Source organism: Pseudophryne corroboree, chromosome 8, assembly GCF_028390025.1.
Source record: "Pseudophryne corroboree isolate aPseCor3 chromosome 8, aPseCor3.hap2, whole genome shotgun sequence".
Taxonomy (NCBI): domain Eukaryota; kingdom Metazoa; phylum Chordata; class Amphibia; order Anura; family Myobatrachidae; genus Pseudophryne; species Pseudophryne corroboree.
The window spans coordinates 258,274,624-258,293,604 of NC_086451.1; the positions used below are offsets into that span (position 1 = coordinate 258,274,624).

An 18,981-nucleotide genomic window follows, 5' to 3' on the forward strand; every position below is an offset into this window, starting at 1 on the left:
AACTAACCACTCAGATCAACTGAATAAAGTGAGTGCTCACATGACCTTGTGACACTCTGAACTGTACACCCTTAATTTGTATTACAAGGGTATGCATTGTAGGCAACTGTCGGACTGAGTAAGACATGACTAAGGTCCCCTAATTTTCCTCTTGTTGAGCTTTGATTACTACCCATCCTGTTAATGCTGAAGGGGTTAACACTCCCTTCTGATGTTGCCTGGGAGACGTCAACAGGACCAGTGAGCAGACAGGCACTAGGACCCTTGAACTTACTTATCATGGAGGAGGGAGTGAGAAGGCTGATGGAGTTTTGATTGGCTGTGGCAGAACGGCAAAAATAGGAGGCGGGGTTCGCATCAGTGTGTGTGAGAGAAGACACGCTGTGGAGAGTGGAGCTACCACTGAGGAGACCGCTGTGAGGAGACACGCTGAGGAGAGTGGAGCTGCCAGCCGCTGCAGGGGCGGCTGCTTGTCCAGCACGGAGAAAAGCTGCTGGGTGAGACCGCTGGTGACAGGTACCTCCTTCTGCTGTACAAACACCTCAGCCAACACCCGCAGTTAGGGACAAGTCTCATAGTTAATGAGAAGGAGAGACACTCTGCCATTATCCCTTTCTACTCAGTTATTCAGCATCACTGTGATAGCCTGAGGGAAAAAATCAGATGACTCTGAGGGATATAATGCTGTGCTGGGAACTGTGGTACCTTGGAAAACATACCTCCCTGTAATCTTACCTCAGACTTAGAGGGAGACACTGCCACTCCCACCCCTGCAGATTCAGCTAAGCAGAGCCCCAGAAGTTGACTCAGCTTGAGGTACAAATTCTGCTTCACTCAATTTGTGTGCCTATAAAACTGTTCTCCTTTGGACCCTAAGAGAAATATGCGGTCTGCATGTTAATGAATTCCTTGTTGCACCTGTCAGCTTAAGCATGCTTTCCCATCTTGACTGAACTCTGTGAGGAATTTACATGCTATTCTTCACTCCACACTGTACTGCTTGCTGTAAACTGTGTACCTTCTGCCTGCTATTCCGCACTTATGAACTGTGCTACATTCTGCTATTTACTGTGATTTATTTGCTTATCTGCTACCTTTGGGACTGCAAGTAGTAAGGCGTTCACACTACAAAGACTTATTCGCTTCTTGGAGTAGCCACAAACCGAGTACATGCACTAGTCAGCAACAGCTCACAGGGTCAGTTAAAGTCAGACTTCCACCTAGTAGACACGGAAGGCTAGTACTAAGAGACACCTTTATGAGGTGATTAGGGAACTGTATCTTCCTAGGTTATGCCCAATTCTGATGCTGATCACCCAACATGAATGTCTTTGCTGCGAAGTGCAGTTTACTATACTGTATGTAGTACATCCATTTTGTTACATACTAATTGATGCTGAGCCTTTGATGTGATTATACTTTGATATTGTACTGTAAATGTGAATACTTTCCTAATTCTTAAGTGAAAGTTAAAGTTACAGCAGTGATCATTATTTTGTTCCCGAACAATAAATCTTTATGTCACCGTCCTAACATGTGGTGACTTATGTGTTGGGACCTCCGGGGCTGGGGTTCCTCGTCCCTCTGCCTAGGGTTCTAGCTGCGAGATCCAGTTGAAGAGGTGATCCCGGTTGAAGAATACAGGTACGTCAACTGACACCGGCACCTGCATAGACATCCCACCTATTCCTACCTGCTACAACCTTGTTTGTAGGCTTGTTTAAAAGGAAAAATCCCAGTATAAAATGAACATGACAGAGTTTAAGACCACTGGATACACTATACAGTAAGCTTTATAACTCAAGAACCTGCGGACAAGTCAGGCAGAGTAATGATACATACTGAATCACTGATTAGTACACTTATTTAGACTGAAAGAAGCTCTAAGGGTGCGTAAGCACTATGCAATATCCTGTGCTACTTTACATGCAAGGCTGCCCTTAGACAAGTCTTTAGCGCTACTGGACAAAGTGCTGACATAAGTGTTTGTGCTTAAAGACAACTTTATTCTTTACTATGTACTTTTATTTGAGCATCATACACAGGCATTTGCATATGCAGAGCTGCATGACTAAGACAGGAAAATGACATCACTGAGATAATAGAATCGTGTCATGTTTGGGGCTGTGCTGAAGAATGTAATAAAAGGTCTATGTGTCGCATGTTGCAAGTCTTCATGAACATTACATGTTGCTATTATCTGCTCTCTCCTGTCGAGAAACAAGTTTATCTAGTAAAAAATAAAGTGTGTACAGAGATTACCATAGCTAGGCAAAGCCTTCTCCAGGCAGGGTTTATAAATGTGAAATTAAATTGCTGGTTACATTTATACAGAATTGTATGAATGAAACATCGTGAACGTTCTTGGCTGCCATTGCTTAAAGTGCAAATCTGCTCTGAAACCATAGCAACCACTTAGCAACTGGCTTTTATCTGCCTAGAGCAGGCTACAGAACGAAAGCAAGTATCTGACCGGTTGCTGTTGTTTTAGGGCAGATTTAAAAATCTGAGCTATGTTGGTAAATAAATCTAAGGAGGATGGTATTACAATGGGTGCTAAAAACCTAGATATAAAAAGTTTTAGATCAACTAAACAAATCAACCTGAAGACCGAGCCTTTATGCAGATTACAGTGTTAGGGGTCTATTTATGAAGCAGTGAAAAGTATCTAACTCTCTCTGCACATGTTATAGCTGCCCCCCCCCCCCCCCCCCCCTGCAGTGCACATGGTTTTACCCAACTGCTAACAGATTTGCTGCTGCGATCAACTCTGAATTGGGCCCAGTATTCACCTCATGTCACACTTAGAGGTGTCAATATGCACAATTCGCCCCAAGTGCTCCCAAGTCTTACCCCAAGGCATAGTGAACCAATTCCAGAAAGAAGAATCTACAAATATAGTGTGGAATAGGGATACATCAGCCCAATGAAAGATGTTATCACTGGAACACTAATCTCTGTGAAGCAGCCTGTTTTTCTGCAAAACTTGTTTCTCATCCAAGTGCAAGCTCACAAACATGAGGGAGACCGTACACAACGTTACCTGTCCAGGCACCTGAATCTCATTCATATCACTCACTATAGCTGTAACAGTCACGATACTTGAAAAAAACCCAGATGAAATCCTAAATAGATGGGTTAATTGCTTTATTTATGGGTTTTGACACTTTAATCCTACTGAAATTCTCAATGTGTCTCTTGTAATCGGAGGTTTATGGACAGCGGTTGCAGAGATTACCAATCGTAGCACTTATCCAGACATCCAAGTGTTATTGGCATCTTATCACAGGGGCACAAGTGAGTCAAACATGGATGCTGATCAACTCACCGGCGCTCATGTAATTAGAACCTAAAACCCCTCCTGCTGGGAGATTGTCAAACTAGGAACCCTCCAGCCTTGCACTCTGGTCAGCCCATGTCCATTAATGCAGCAATACTTGAAGAGGTCTTCAACCATAAAAAAAAGGTGCTAAAATTCAAAACATATATTGAATTTTTTTTTTAAATAACAAAAAAACCTAGTGATCCCATTATTTAGTGTGCAGAACAGCAGCCTATTAACACTCACTACAAGGAGTGTTACAGCAAACAAATGGAAGGCAGGAATCACTGAAGATGGTGCAGAAGCAGACGTGATTACAAGTGATATGAAACAATAACCTGATGTTATGAATCACATATTTTTAAACTTTAAAATCTTTGATTGAGAATGAACTGAGCACCAAACCACAGCTGTCTGTCTTACAAAGTGCTATCTTCTTTGCTTGGGTCTGAGCGAGTCATTTATACTCCGCAGTAGATGTCATCTTTCCTACGGACTCTCCAACAAAACAGTGCCAAACTACTCTTCTCAGCCCACAAGGAGTATGGAAGGTTATGACCCTCCTGGGCCTGGTAAAGAGAAGACAGACTGAAATGGCTTTCAGGAGAAGATTGGCTTTGTATACTTGTGGAGACCAGAGAAATTATAAGTGAAACAGTCTTTCCAGGAACTGAAAACCGATGTTCACGGTGGCAGCTGTGTGAATCCTTTAAGTCTGTTAAAGGACCACTGATTCCTCATTCACTGTCCAACAGTTTAACCTTCTTCAGTACTAGGCATTTATTTTCTCCCCAGAACGGGAATCAGTCTCTGGATTGGTAAAACAGGATATAACCTGACTCAGAGTTTTTGGAAATGTCTGATGTTAAACCGTAGAACTCTTCAATGGCTTGGGCATCAATCTTCTGTGGTCAAAAGGAGGGAAGAGTAAACAAGCATGTATAATTTTAGACAATGAAAAGTCATATCTGACAATGGGGAAGATGTATAACCTGGAGAAGGCATAAGGAAGTGATAAACCAGTGATAAGTGCAAGGTGATAAACGCACCAGTCAATCGGCTGCTGTTAATTTACATATTGGAGCTGATTGGCTGGTGCATTTATCACCTTGAACTTAGCACTGGTTTATCACTTCCTTATACCTTCTCCAGGTTAATACATCTGGCCCAATGTTTGCATAAATAGAACACTGGGGCAGATATTTTAACATGTAGAAAGCATAAGGAAGTGATAAACCAGTAATAAATGCAGGGTGATAAACGCACCAGCCAATCAGCTCCAATATGCAAATTGACAGTTAGGAGCTGACTGGCTGGTGCGTTTATCACCTTGCACATATCACTGGTTTATCACTTCCTTATGCCTTCTCAAGGTTAATACATCTGCCCCATTGTGCAGTATCAATGCTTAAGTGATTACCAAAGATGGACATTCTATTTCTGATACAGTCTAAGACCTGTCCATACAAAATATAAATAGATGATGACTCTATAATACCAAACTAACTAAAAACAATAGATAAATGTAATATACTACCTAAAAGACAACATGCAAATGAATCACACCTAACTCAGGAGCATAAACCTTTGCAAAATATCTTTCAAACACTACAGTACCCAGTAAGAAACTTCACAGATGTTAGATCTCCAGGATTGGAATACTTTCCCTACTTAGTAGCTGGGACACAAAAATAGGATTTTAATTACCTACCGGTAAATCCTTTTCTCGTAGTCTGCAGAGGATACTCGGGATCCATTTAGTACCATGGGGTATAGACAGGTCCACTAGAAGCCATGGGCACTTTAAGAATTTGATAGTGTGGGCTGGCTCCTCCCTCTATGCCCCTCTTACCAGACTCAGTCTAGGAAACGGTGCCCGAGGAGATGGACATACTTTGAGAGAAGGATAAAAGGATAGTGGTGAGATTCCGAACCAGCACACACAAACAAGAGGATAGCGATGCTAACCAAACTTGAAACAGGAACACCAACAACTGAACAAACCAGAATACTTAACCAAGTAACAGTGCAGGAGGAATGAAGCACTGGGCGGGTGGGTGCCCAATATCCTCTACGGACTACGAGAAAAGGATTTACCGGTAGGTAATTAAAAACCTATCTTCTCTACAGTTCTAGAGGATACTGGGGATCCATTCAGTACCATGGGGAAGTACCAAAGCTCCCAAACCGGGTGGGAGAGTGCTGAGGTTCCTGCAGAACTGACTGACCAAACTGAAGGTCCTCAGAGGCCAAAGTATCGAACTTATAGAACTTTGCAAACATGTTCGAACCTGACCAAGTAGCTGCTTGGCAGAGCTGTAAAGCCGAGACACCCCGGGCAGCCGCCCAGGAAGAACCCACCGACCCAGTCGAGTGGGCCTGTACAGATTTAGGAACCGGCAATCCTGCCGTGGAATAAGCATGCTGATAGTGAGCCTGATCCAGCGCGCAACTGACTGCTTTGAAGCAGGACATCCAATCTTATTGGGATCATAAAGAACAAACAGCGAGTCTGATTTCCTGTGACAAGCTGTTCTCTTCACATACACCTTCAAAGCCTTCACAACATCCAAAGACTTTGAAGTAGCAGAGGTGTCGGTAACAACCGGAACCACAATGGGTTGGTTTATGTGAAACGCAGACACCACCTTAAGGAGAAATTGCTGATGAGTCCTGAGTTTAGCTCTGTCCTCATGGAAAATTAAATAGGGGCTCTTGTGAGACAATGCACCCAGTTCCAACACACATCTTGCTGAAGCCAAGGCCAACAGTGTGACGGTCTTCCACGTAAGATATTTAACGTCTACCTCCTGTAATGGTTCAAACCAGTCTGATTGGAGGAACTGCAGCACAAAATTGAGATCCCAAGGTGCCGTAGGAGGCTGGATGTGCCGAACCCCTTTCAAGAACGTCTGGACCTCAGGTAGAGAAGCCAATTGTTTCTGAAAGAAAATGGACAAGGGCGAAAGCTGTACTTTTATGGTGCCCAGACGTAGGCCCACATCCACACCCGACTGCAGAATAAGCAGGAAATGTCCCAGATGAAATTCCACCGCAGAATATTTTCTGCTCTCACACCAAGAGATGTATTTCTTCCAAATACGGTGGTAATGTTTAGACTTTACCCCCTTCCTGGCTTGGATCATAGTCGGGATGACCTTATCAGGGATGCCTCTCCTGGCTAGAATCAGCCGTTCAACTTCCATGCCGTCAAACGTAGCGTGTTAAGTCTTGATAGACGAACTGGCCCTGTTGCAGAAGATCCTCGCGAAAAGGTAGAGGCCACGGATGTTCCAGGAGCATCTCCAGAAGGTCCGCATACCAGGCCCTTCTTGGCCAGTCTGGAGCAATGTGAATTGCTTGAACCTTTTCCCTTTTTAATCTTTTCAGAATTTTTGGGATCAGCGGAAGTGGAGGAAACATGTACACCATCTGATAGACCCAGGGAGTCATCAGGGCGTCCACTGCCACTGCCTGTGGGTCTCTCGACCTGGAACAATACCGCTTGAGCTTCTTGTTGAGACGAGAGGCCATCATGTTGATTTGTGGACAACCCCATTGACGTGTCAAGCACCTGAACACCTCCGGGCGAAGGCCCCACTCCCCCGGGTGCCGGTCATGTCTGCTGAGGAAGTCTGCTTCCCAGTTGTCTACTCCCGGAATGAAGACCGTCTACAATGCCACAGCAGGTTTTTCTGCCAAGAGGAGAATTCTTGATACCTCTGACATTGCTGCTCTGCTTTTCGTTCCGCCCTGTCGGTTTATGTACGTCACTGCCGTAACATATGAGGACTGCAGAAGGGCGTTGTATATAGCCCTGAGTTCCAGAATGTTGACTGGAAGGACAACTTCCTGACTTGACCATCTTCCTTGAAACTGCTCCCCCTGGGTGACTGCTCCCCAACCTCTGACGCTTGCGTCTGTGGTTAGCAGAATCCAATTCTGAATCATGAACCATCGGCAATCGATTAGGTGAGAAGTCTGTAGACACCACAGAAGGAAGATCCTGGCCTTTGGTAACAGACGGATCCTCTGGTGCATGTGAAGATGTGATCCGGACCATTTGTCCAACAGATCGAGCTGGAAGGGTCTTGCATAAAACCTACCGTACTGAAGAGCCTTGTAAGAGGCCACCATTTTCCCCAAAAGGCGAATGCATAGATGCACAGATATCTGGGTTGGCTTCAGGACATCCCGAACCATCGACTGTATTACCAATGCCTTTTCCAATGGAAGAAAAAACTTTCTGCGACTCTGTGTCCAGTATCATTCCCAGAAATGGGAGCCTCCGAGTTAGCTCTAAGTGAGATTTCGGAAGATTTAGAATCCACCAGTGATCCAGGAGTAGTTTGGTTGTAAGACCAATGATGTCCAACAACCTTTCCCTGGACGGTGCCTTTATCAGAAGATCGTCCAGGTACGGAATCATGTTCACTCCCTGCTTGCGAAGGAGAAACATCTTCTCTGCCATCACCTTGGTGAACACTCTCGGTGCCGTGGAGAGACCAAATAGCAGGGCCTGGAACTGGTAGTGACAGTCCTGCAGTGCAAACCGTAGAAAAGCCTGGTGAGGCGGCCAGATCGGAATGTGAAGGTACGCATCCTTGATATCCAGAGACACTAGGAATTCCCCCTCCTTCAGACCTGAGATCACCGCTCTCAGAGACTCCATCTTGACTTTGAACACTCGTAAGTACGGGTTCAACGACTTAGATTTGAAATCGGCCTTACCGAACCGTCCGGTTTCGGTACTACAAACAAGCTGGAATAATATCCCTTGTTTTGGAGATGAGGTGGAACTGGAACAATGGCCTGTGTCTGTACTAGTTTTTGAATGGCATCCTATAAGGTTATACTTGCCTCTTGTGAAACTGGTACGCCTGATTTGAAGAATCTGTGAGGTGGGAGCTCCTGAAACTCCAGTCTGTAGCCCTGGGAAATAAGATCTATGACCGAGGGATCCTGGCATGATGTTATCCAGATGTGACTGAAAAACTTTAGTCGGGCTCCACATGCCAGTCTTCCAGGCATCGCGGTCCACCGTCATACTGAAGGCTTTGAGCAAGCAGAGCTAGAGCTCTGTTACTGACAACCGGCAGCTGCTGGTTTTCGTGTTTTACCTCTAGTGCCCCAGGTGGCTGTAGAAGAACCTCTGGTTGTGCCCTTAAACTTGGCAGTCCGAAAGGACTGTACATTAGGTCCTGAGTAGGCCTTCCTGGCTGGGGGAGCTGCAGAAGGAAGATATGTGGACTTACCTGCAGTAGCTTTGGAGATCCATTTGTCTAGTTCAGGCATGTCCAAACTGCGGCCCTCCAGCTGTTGAGAAACTACACATCCCAGCATGCCCTGACACAGCTTTAGCATTCTCTGACAGCAAAACTGTGTCATGGCATGTTGGGATATGTAGTTTCACAACAGCTGGAGGGCCACAGTTTGGACATGCCTGGTCTAGTTCATCTCCAAATAAGGCCTTTCCTGTGAAGGGTAGGCGTTCCATGCCTTTCCTGGAGTCCACGTCTGCAGTCCACTGGCGTAGTCATAAGCCCCTGCATGCTGACATAGCAGTGGTGCGTGCATTAAGCAAACCTACTTCTTTTATGGCTTCCACCATAAAGTTCGCAGAGTCCTGTATATGTTGCAGGAGTAAAACAATCTCCCTGCTAGATAAGGAATCCAACCCCTCAATTAGGTTACCTGACCATTTGGCAATGGCTTTAGTAATCCACGCACATGCTATAGTGGGTCTCTGGGCCACCCCAGCAGTTGCATAAAAGGATTTGAGTGTGGTCTCAATTTTACGATCAGCCGTGTCTTTCAGGGAGGCTGCACCAGGGACAGGCAACACTATTTTCCGTGACAGCCTGGATGCTGATGCATCCACTATCGGTGGATTTTCCCATTTTTTCCTATCCTCAGAAGGAAAAGGAAAGGATGAGCGTAACCTTGTAGGGATCTGAAATTTCCTATCAGGATTAACCCACAGTTCTTCAAACAGGGTATTCGGTTCCTTTGATACAGGAAATGTGACCGAGGACTTCTTTTTTACATTAAAATAAGATTCCTCACACTCCTCTGTCACCTTATCAGGAATTTGCAGCGATAGCTTCTTGAAGTGCCTCTATTCCCTGTGACAGAGCAGCATCCCCCCCCCACTCTCTGAGTCCACCTCCCCCTCCTCCATGTCTGACCCTTGATCATCTGAGTCAGTCTGCAGGATATGGGACAGAGTACGTTTTTGTGGATAAATGGTAGGGGTCTGGGACGTTGGTTTGGTGGAGTCTCTGTTCATAAACTCATCCACAGATTGTCTTAAGTATTGCGTCTCTTTCTCATTGCGGGACAATTTAGTAGAAATATGGGAGATCATTCCTTTAATAGAATCCAGCCATGCTGGTTCAGCCCCGCTAGCCTGGGAAGGTGCACTACATTGAGTACACAGTAGTGAGCCCCCTGGGGAAAAGGAACACTCTGCCGTACATGAAACACTCTTTGTCTGACATATTGTAAATGTGACAGCACACACACACACACACACACACACACACAGGAAAAGGTTAAGAGCACAATTAACCCACAAAGAGCCCTTCCAGGGAGACACAGAGGTATTATGGAGCCAGCACACCGTGCCCTTATCGCTAATGCCAAGTTTAGCAGGGTCGCAGACTAAGTACCCAGATTGGGGACTTCGTACACTAATAATCGCTCTTCCCCTGCTATGACTCCCTGGTACCGCTGAGGTATTCTGGAGTCACTCCGGAGGAGCTGCGCATCCCTGTCAGTCGTCTGTGTCCACTGCAGAGGGAAAATAGCGCTGGTGAGCTGCTGGATCCACTCATAGTGAAGTTTCACCCCCTCAAAGGCGCGTGGTCTTCCCGCTTTTTTTATACTGGCTGAGGTAATTTAGGGCTTAAAATGGAGTCCTAACCGTTTTAAGTCAGTGTTTGACAGTGTGGGTACTGTGTACAGTGTACTGAGACTCAGTCGCCCCGTCAGAAGCTGTGCATCTGCACTGTGTACTGAGTCAGGAGACGCAGTCCGCCCTGGTTAGAAGCCATGCGTCTCTGTACCCTAATGCCGCCATAATGGCCGGTGACCCGCTAACCGGGACTCCGGCTTAGTACTCACCACTCTTCTGGCTCTGTTAGGGGTAGCAGCGTGCTGCGGGAATGTACACTCCCCGTGGTGGGGCTTGCGAATAGTTCCCTCAGGAGCTAGTGTCCTGTCAGCAGGGAACGGGACCATTAACCTATCAAGAGTTTGGGCCGTTCCCCCCCTAAGTACCACGAAGCAGGCAGGCTGGTGCCATCCAGTCCTGCCTGAAAATAATAAACAGAAAAATAAATGCAGAAAACTCTTCAGGAGCTTCCATAAGCGTGACCGGCTCCTCCGGGCACATTTTCTAAACTGAGTCTGGTAGGAGAAGTATAGAGGGAGGAGCCAACGCACACTACCAAATTCTTAAAGTGCCCATGGCTCCTAGTGGACCTTTCTATACCCCATGCTACTAAGTGGATCCCCAGTATCCTCTAGGACGTAAGAGAAATATATTTAAATCAGATTTACGGCTTTATGTCTACATTTACCTGATAATACTCCTTCATTTTAATTGCATAACTGAAATGTGCACAGTTCTCCCACTTTATAGTATCTCCTTTATACAGTACCACTTTGAGTGCTCACAACAGTGGACAAGATCATATACATAGCAGGAAAAGCACAGGCCAAACATACAGTATGAGCTATTTTACAGTTAAAATTACATTGTAGTCAAAAACTCCATACAATAGATAACGGGAAATGTTACTTAAAGGGAAATAAAGGTGTTTGGTGGGGGGAGGACAGTACTGAGATAGAAGGAAAAGTAACAAGGCTACCTCTGACACTCGGGCAGAGAGGCGTTACAGATATGTACTCATACATCTAGTCTCAATATGCCATGCAGCAGGAGATGTCTGGTGCGAGTGAGCTGACAGGTCCCGTGCAACTACACTAGCGCAGAGCATCTTCATTTGATTAAATGTGGCAAGGACACACCAGGAAACCGTGGGCGAGATTCAATTGTTTTTCCCCCTCCTGCAGGTGCCTGCCAGCAGCTATGCAATTGTTTCTGCCGATAGGGTGCAATAACACCATTTCAGCTCGCTACCCCCGGGAGTGGCAGTCTAAAATGTGTGTTAGTTTAGTTGGGTTTAGCCGCTTTACACAGCTAAAGTCGACTGCTATGGGCACTATATGCGAGATAAAATAAATCAATTGAATACCGCTCCTCGATCTCCTGTAACTTTACATGGGAAATTGGGCACAATATAAGAATTGAATATCGCCCTTTATCGGTGTGCGACTGAATCTGTATATGTGTCTCAACTGAACCTGGTATGGGCGCTACATCATCATATAGTACTTCATAGGCAGACTCTGAGACTCAGTCGCACACAGATATACAAGTGTCGCATACCAAATTAATCAGCGTAATCTCGTTGTGCAACCTAGTTATGTCGCGTTGCGTCTAAGGCCCATTTAAAAAAAAAAAAAAGATGCAAAAGAGACTCCCCACACTACACTAGCAGAGTCTGATGGGACCTGGCACACTGAGATGGGATGTTTGTCGTGGCTGCAGCAATAATGTATGAGGATACATCTGTATATATACATGCCACTCTTATGGACCATCATGGTGTAAGCTGTGTGCAACAGGACAGTAAAATGAATTACATTCTATGTTACACTCTTTTAGTGTTCACGCCAGGATTCGATGTAGGCAGGGTGCAGAAGTTGCGGGGGCACCTCGTTTGAATGGCGAAATTAAAGGGGGCGCGGCTCCGCCGGTGTCACTATTGAGGGCGGCTTGGCCCCCTCGATTTTACTAATGGGGGCGTGCCCAGCCGCCGGGAGTCACTCTAGGGGGTTTGCCCAGCACCTCCGCTTCCCCCAAGCTCTCCCTTTAATGTGAATAGATGCTGTGAGCGTGGGCAAAGCCTATATATATTCACGCGGCGGCAGCATGGCCGGCTGTTTTAGCAGGGCGCATTTTGCCCTTTAAAAATGTGGCGGGTGTAGTGCTAAAACAGCCTAGCGTGAACACTGTTCTTTTATAATGCCTCCCTTTAGATAATGCCAGCTTTAACCTGTGGTTTAAGGTAGTGGAATAAGGGCCCTCATTCCGAGTTGATCGGTCGCAAGGCGAATTTAGCAGAGTTACACACGCTAAGCCGCCGCCTACTGGGAGTGAATCTTAGCTTCTTAAAATTGCGACCGATGTATTCGCAATATTGCGATTACTAACTACTTAGCAGTTTCAGAGTAGCTCCAGACTTACTCTGCCTGTGCGATCAGTTCAGTGCTTGTCGTTCCTGGTTGACGTCACAAACACACCCAGCGTTCGCCCAGGCACTCCCACCGTTTCTCCGGCCACTCCTGCGTTTTTTCCGGAAACGGTAGCGTTTTCAGCCACACGCCCCTGAAACGCCGTGTTTCCGCCCAGTAACACCCATTTCCTGTCAATCACATTACGATCGCCGGAGCGAAGAAAAAGCCGTGAGTAAAAATACTTTCTTCATAGTAAAGTTACTTGGCGCAGTCGCAGTGCGAACTTTGCGCATGCGTACTAAGCGGATTTTCACTGCGATGCGATGAAAAAGAACGAGCGAACAACTCGGAATGAGGGCCAAAAATCGGACGCTAGAATGCCTGAGTCTACTCTTGATACCATAAGAACTAAATAAATGTCAGTAATTACTGGTAAACATCTAAAGTTCCATGATGCAAAACTATTCTAACAAAAAGATAAAAGATGCATCGTTGGAGTTTCCAAAATATACGTTACGGTAAGAACTTACCGTTGATAACAGTATTACTCCTAAGTCCACAGGATAACAATGGGATATGATGAAGCGACAGCAGATTTGCACCAATCGGTCAAAGCTTTTCCGGCCTCCCAGCATGCAACGGGCCTGTCCATATATCCATGCCTCCTTGCTCAGGCAAATCAAGGCAGGCAAATCAAAGCTCAAGGCAGGAGCATCATAGACAGCCCTAATCAGGCGATAAGAAAACACATGCACACCCTTCCGTACAAGAAGGAAGAGGTTTGTGAGTAAAAGCATCCTCAAATCAGGTGCGTCAGGGTGGGATCCCTGTGAATCCTGTGGACTTAGGAGAAATACCGTTATCAACGGTAAGTTCTTACCATAACGTATATTTCTCCGGCAGGGTCCACAGGTTATCCACAGGATAACAATGGGATTTCCCAAAGCAATGTAGTGGTGGGGACGCTCCTGATTGGACAGGAGAATCCTTCGCCCGAATTCAGCGTCATGAGAGGCAAAAGTATCCAAGGCATAATGTCTAATGAATGTGTTAATGGAAGACCATGTTGCTACCTTACATATCTGTTCTGTTGAAGCACCACGTTGTGCTGCCCATGATGGACCTACCTTACGCGTAGAGTGAGCAGAGACATTAGCCAGAGCAGGGAGATCAGCCTGAGAATATGCTTCTGAAATCGTCATCCGAAGCCATCTTGCCAGTGTCTGCTTATCAGCAGGCCATCCTCTCTTGTGAAATCCGTAGAGAATGAAGAGAGAATCTGTCTGTCTGATGGCACTGGTACGATGCACTTAGATCCTTAATGCACGGACCACATCCAGTGAGGCATTTCCCACAGAAAGGCCGGTACCTGGAAAGCCGGGACTACAATTTCTTCATGAAGGTGGAATTTAGACACCACCTTCGGAAGATACCCAGATCTAGTTCTGAGGAACTGCTTTATCTGGATAAAAAAAAATCAGAAATGAGGAATGACATGATAATGACCCTAAATCTAATACTCTTCTAGCGGACGCCATAGCCAGTAGAAAGAGAACTTTCAGGACTAGACTTAAGTCCCAAGGCACAGTAGGAGGAACAAAAGGAGGTTGAATGCGTAGCATTCCCTGGAAAAAAGTACGCACATCCTGTAAATTGGCAATCTTCTTTTGGAACCATACAGTCAATGCTGATACTTGCACTCTCAAGGAAGCCACCTTCAAACCTTTATCCATTCCTGCCTGAAGGAATGCTGAGATCCTGGAAACTCTGAAAGATTTAGGGTCCATTTTCCGTTCACTGCACCAATGAATATAGGTTTGCCATATTCGGTGATAAATGCGAGCTGAGGAAGGTTTCGTTGCTCTGAGCATAGTTTGAATTACCTGTTGTGAGAATCCTTTTGACTTCAGGATAGAGGTTTCAAGAGCCACGCCGTCAAAGACAGTCGATCCAGATGTCTGTGATAACAAGGACCCTGCATCAGTAGATCTGGACGTTGAGGGAGAAGAAGTGGAACATCCAGCAACATCCTCTGCAGATCTGTGTACCAATATCTTCTGGGCCAAGCCGGAGCTATTAGTATCACGGCACCTTTTCTTTGCTTTATCTTTGTCACCACCCTGGGTAATAGGGTGATTGGTGGAAACACATGAGCCAGATGAAAATCCCATCTTACCAACAGGGCATCCACAAAGATCGCTCTAGGATCCTTTGTTCTTGACCCATATGCGAGCACTTCGTTGTTCAGACAGGACGCCATGAGATCTCTCTCTGGCAACCCCCACTTGTCTACTAGAGTCTGGATGACCTCCGGGTGTAGAGCCCATTCTGTTGCCTGAATGGCGTGTCGACTGAGTAAGTCCACTTCCCAGTTTAGGACTCCCGGAACGAACACTGCGGACAAGGCTGGATGATGAAGTTCTGCCCACTTTAGTATGGGACTTACCTCCATCACTTCTCGGCTGCGAGTTCCTTCTTGATGGTTGAGGTACGCTACTGCCATCACATTGTCCGAGCGGATCTGAACTAGTTTTCCCCCGAAGAATGTCCTGTGCCTGAATCAGTGCCTTGTATATGGCCCGAAGTTCCAATATATTTATTGGCAGGCAACTTTCTTCCTTGGTCCATTGCCCCTGAAAACACAACCTTCCTGACACTGCTCCCCAGCCCTGGAGACTGGCGTCTGTCGTCAGAATTTCCCAGTCTGATATCCAAAAGGGTCTCCCCTTGAGCAGATGGGATGTCTGTAGCCACCAGGCTAATGACCTTCTTAATTCTATCGTAAGAAACAGTCTGTGCTTTTATAGTCTGATCCATGTCGAATGTTGACACCATCAAACCCATCATGCGCATTGCTGCGTGAATAGATACCTTTTGACTGTGTAACAAGTCCTGAATCCTTGACTGGACCTTGGATATCTTGTTCAGAGGTAAAATTATTCTCTGAAGACTTGAATCCAGTACAGCCCCCAAGTGAGTTATCCACTGTGACGGAACCAGAGGCGATTTTGCCCAATTTATGAGCCACCCGTGGTTCTGCAGACACGTTATTGTCTGTTGCAGATGACATTAGAGCAATTCCTGCGTCTGTGCCAGGATTAAAAGATCGTCGAGGTATGGAAATATTCTTATCCCCTGCTGCCATTACGACCATAATCTTGGTAAATACTCTGGGAGCTGTGGCTAACCCAAAAGGTAGGGCCTGGAACTGAAAATGCTGTTGGAGGATAGCGAACCTGAGATAGCACTGATGGGACAGTGCTATAGGTACATGTAGGTGAGCATCCTGTATATCCAGGGATACCATATAATCCCCTGGCTCCATGGCCAAAATGATGGAACGCAACGTCTCCATGTGAAACCGAGGTACCCAAATGTATTTGTTCAGTACTTTGAGATTGAGAAAGGGCCGAAATTACCCATTTGGCTTCTGAACTAAAAACAGGTTGGAGTAAAAATCCTGTCCTCGTTGTGCAGGAGGAACTGGAATTACTATTCCTGAGTGAAGCAATTTCTGAACTGCCTCTAACAAAGCCCTGGCCTTCGTCTCTACCCGAGACGGGTTGGTACAAAAAAACCTTTGAGGAGGGTGCTTCTTGAAGGCAAAAGCATAACCTATAGATACCACTTCCTACACCCAGGCATCTGTTGTAGACTGCTGCCAGATCTGTGCAAACTGAAGAAGTCGGCCCCCCACCCTGGGTTCCTCAAGGTGGAGGCCCACACCATCAGGCTGATGGCTTATTATCTGTTTCCCCAACCAGTCCTCCGGTAGCCCAATGCTTTTTAGTCTTACCAGACTTGTTGTATTGGGACTGCTTGCCATCACTTTTTCCTTTACCTTTTCCTTGAGGACGAAAGGGACGAAAAGCCGGAACTTTAGGTTTGAAATTGTATGTGGAAGGAAACTTGACCTTCTTGGAGTCTGCTTCTGACTCCAGAATATCTGTCAATTCTTTACCAAAAAGAATATCTCCAGAGGAGGGCAAAGATTCCAAAACCTTCTTAGATTCTGAATCAGCTTTCCACGTACGTAGCCAAACTGCTCTGCGAGCAGCTATTGTTTAATGCACTGATGCACTGGAGGCAATAGTACCTATATCTAATGCTGCTTCTTCCAAGAACATTGCAGCCTGTTTTATATGAGCTATATGGGATGTTTGCTCTCTAGAAGCTATAGAAAAATCCCCCTCCAATGCATCAGCCCAGTCAGCCACTGCCTTTGTCATCCAAGCTGAAGCCATGGCTGGCTTTATGACTGCCACAGACAGGGAACAAATGGTTTTTAGAAAACCGTCCACTCTCCTATCCGTGATATCATAAAGGTAATGTAGATTTCTCTAACGTCCTAAGTGGATGCTGGGGACTCCGTAAGGACCATGGGGATTAGCGGCTCCGCAGGAGACTGGGCACATCTAAAGAAAGCTTTAGGACTAGCTGGTGTGCACTGGCTCCTCCCCCCATGACCCTCCTCCAAGCCTCAGTTAGATTTCTGTGCCCGAACGAGAAGGGTGCACACTAGGTGGCTCTCCTGAGCTGCTTAGTGAAAAGTTAGTTTTAGGTTTTTTATTTTCAGTGAGTCCTGCTGGCAACAGGCTCACTGCATCGAGGGACTAAGGGGAGAAGAAGCGAACTCACCTGCGTGCAGAGTGGATTGGGCTTCTTAGGCTACTGGACATTAGCTCCAGAGGGACGATCACAGGCCCAGCCTGGATGGGTCCCAGAGCCGCGCCGCCGGCCCCCTTACAGAGCCAGAAGCCTGAAGAGATCCGGAAAATCGGCGGCAGAAGACGTCCTGTCTTCAAAAAGGTAGCGCACAGCACCGCAGCTGTGCGCCATTGCTCTCAGCACACTTCACACTCCGGTCACTGAGGGTGCAGGGCGCTGGGTGGGGGCGCCCTGAGACGCAATAAAAATAACTTAAATGGCAAAAGATGCATCACATATAGCTCCTGGGCTATATGGATGCATTTAACCCATGCCAAAAATACACAAAAAACGGGAGATAAGGCAGCCGATAAGGGTGCGGAGCCTATCTCCTCAGCACACTGGCGCCATTTTCCCTCACAGCTTCATTGGAGGGAAGCTCCCTGTCTCTCCCCTGCAGTCACTACACTACAGAAAGGGTTAAATAAAGAGAGGGGGGCACTAATTAGGCGCAGTATAAACAATACAGCAGCTATAAGGGGAAAAACACTTATATAAGGTTATCCCTGTATATATATAGCGCTCTGGTGTGTGCTGGCAAACTCTCCCTCTGTCTCCCCAAAGGGCTAGTGGGGTCCTGTCCTCTATCAGAGCATTCCCTGTGTGTGTGCTGTATGTCGGTACGTTGGTGTCGACATGTATGAGGAGAAAAATGATGTGGAGACGGAGCAGATTGCCTGTAATAGTGATGTCACCCCCTAGGGGGTCGACACCTGAGTGGATGAACTGTTGGAAGTATTACGTGACAGTGTCAGCTCTGTATAAAAGACAGTGGTTGACATGAGACAGCCGGCTAGTCAGCTTGTGCCTGTCCAGACGTCTCATAGGCCGTCAGGGGCTCTAAAGCGCCCGTTACCTCAGATGGCAGATATAGACACCGACACGGATACTGACTCCAGTGTCGACGGTGAAGAGACAAATGTGACTTCCAGTAGGGCCACACGTTACATGATTGAGGCAATGAAAAATGTTTTACACATTTCTGATAATACGAGTACCACCAAAAAGGGGTATTATGTTCGGTGAGGAAAAACTACCTGTAGTTTTCCTGAATCTGAGAAATTAAATGAGGTGTGTGATGATGCGTGGGTTTCCCCCGATAACAACTGCTAAAAATGTTATTGGCATTATATCCTTTCCCGCCAGAGGTTAGGGTGCGTTGGGAAACACCCCCTAGGGTGGATAAAGCGCTCACACGCTGGTAAGAACAAGGGCTCTACCCTCTCCTGAGATGGCCGCCCTTAAGGACCCTGCTGATAGAAAGCAGGAGGATATCCTAAAATGTATTACACACATACTGGTGTTATACTGCGACCAGCAATCGCCTCAGCCTGGATGTGCAGTGCTGGGTTGGCGTGGTCGGATTCCCTGACTGAAAATATTGTTACCTTAGATAGGGACAGTATATTATTGCCTATAGAGCATTTTAAAGATGCATTTCTATATATGCGTGATGCACAGCGGAATATTTGCCGACTGGCATCAAGTCTAAGTGCGTTGTCCATTTCTACCAGTAGAGGGTTATGGACACGTCAGTGGTCAGGTGATGCGTATTCCAAACGGCATTTGGAAGTATTGCCTTATTAAGGGGAGGAGTTATTTGGGGTCGGTCTTTCAGACCTGGTGGCCACGGCAACAGCTGGGAA

At 46.3% G+C, this 18,981-nt stretch overlaps 1 protein-coding gene across 2 annotated transcripts in view; it reads right to left on the reverse strand.

Annotated features, from left to right (window-relative positions):
- Positions 1 to 3,130: 3,130 nt before the first annotated feature.
- The window catches only part of LOC134948910 (ubiquitin carboxyl-terminal hydrolase 12-like), a 190,347-nt gene continuing 174,496 nt past the window's right edge, over positions 3,131 to 18,981 (reverse strand). For both annotated transcript variants that reach the window (XM_063937190.1, XM_063937191.1), the window contains one exon: positions 3,131 to 4,227. In XM_063937190.1, the coding sequence (XP_063793260.1) occupies positions 4,126 to 4,227 (102 nt within the window). In that variant the 3' untranslated portion in view covers positions 3,131 to 4,125. The remainder of the gene's footprint in view (positions 4,228 to 18,981) is intronic.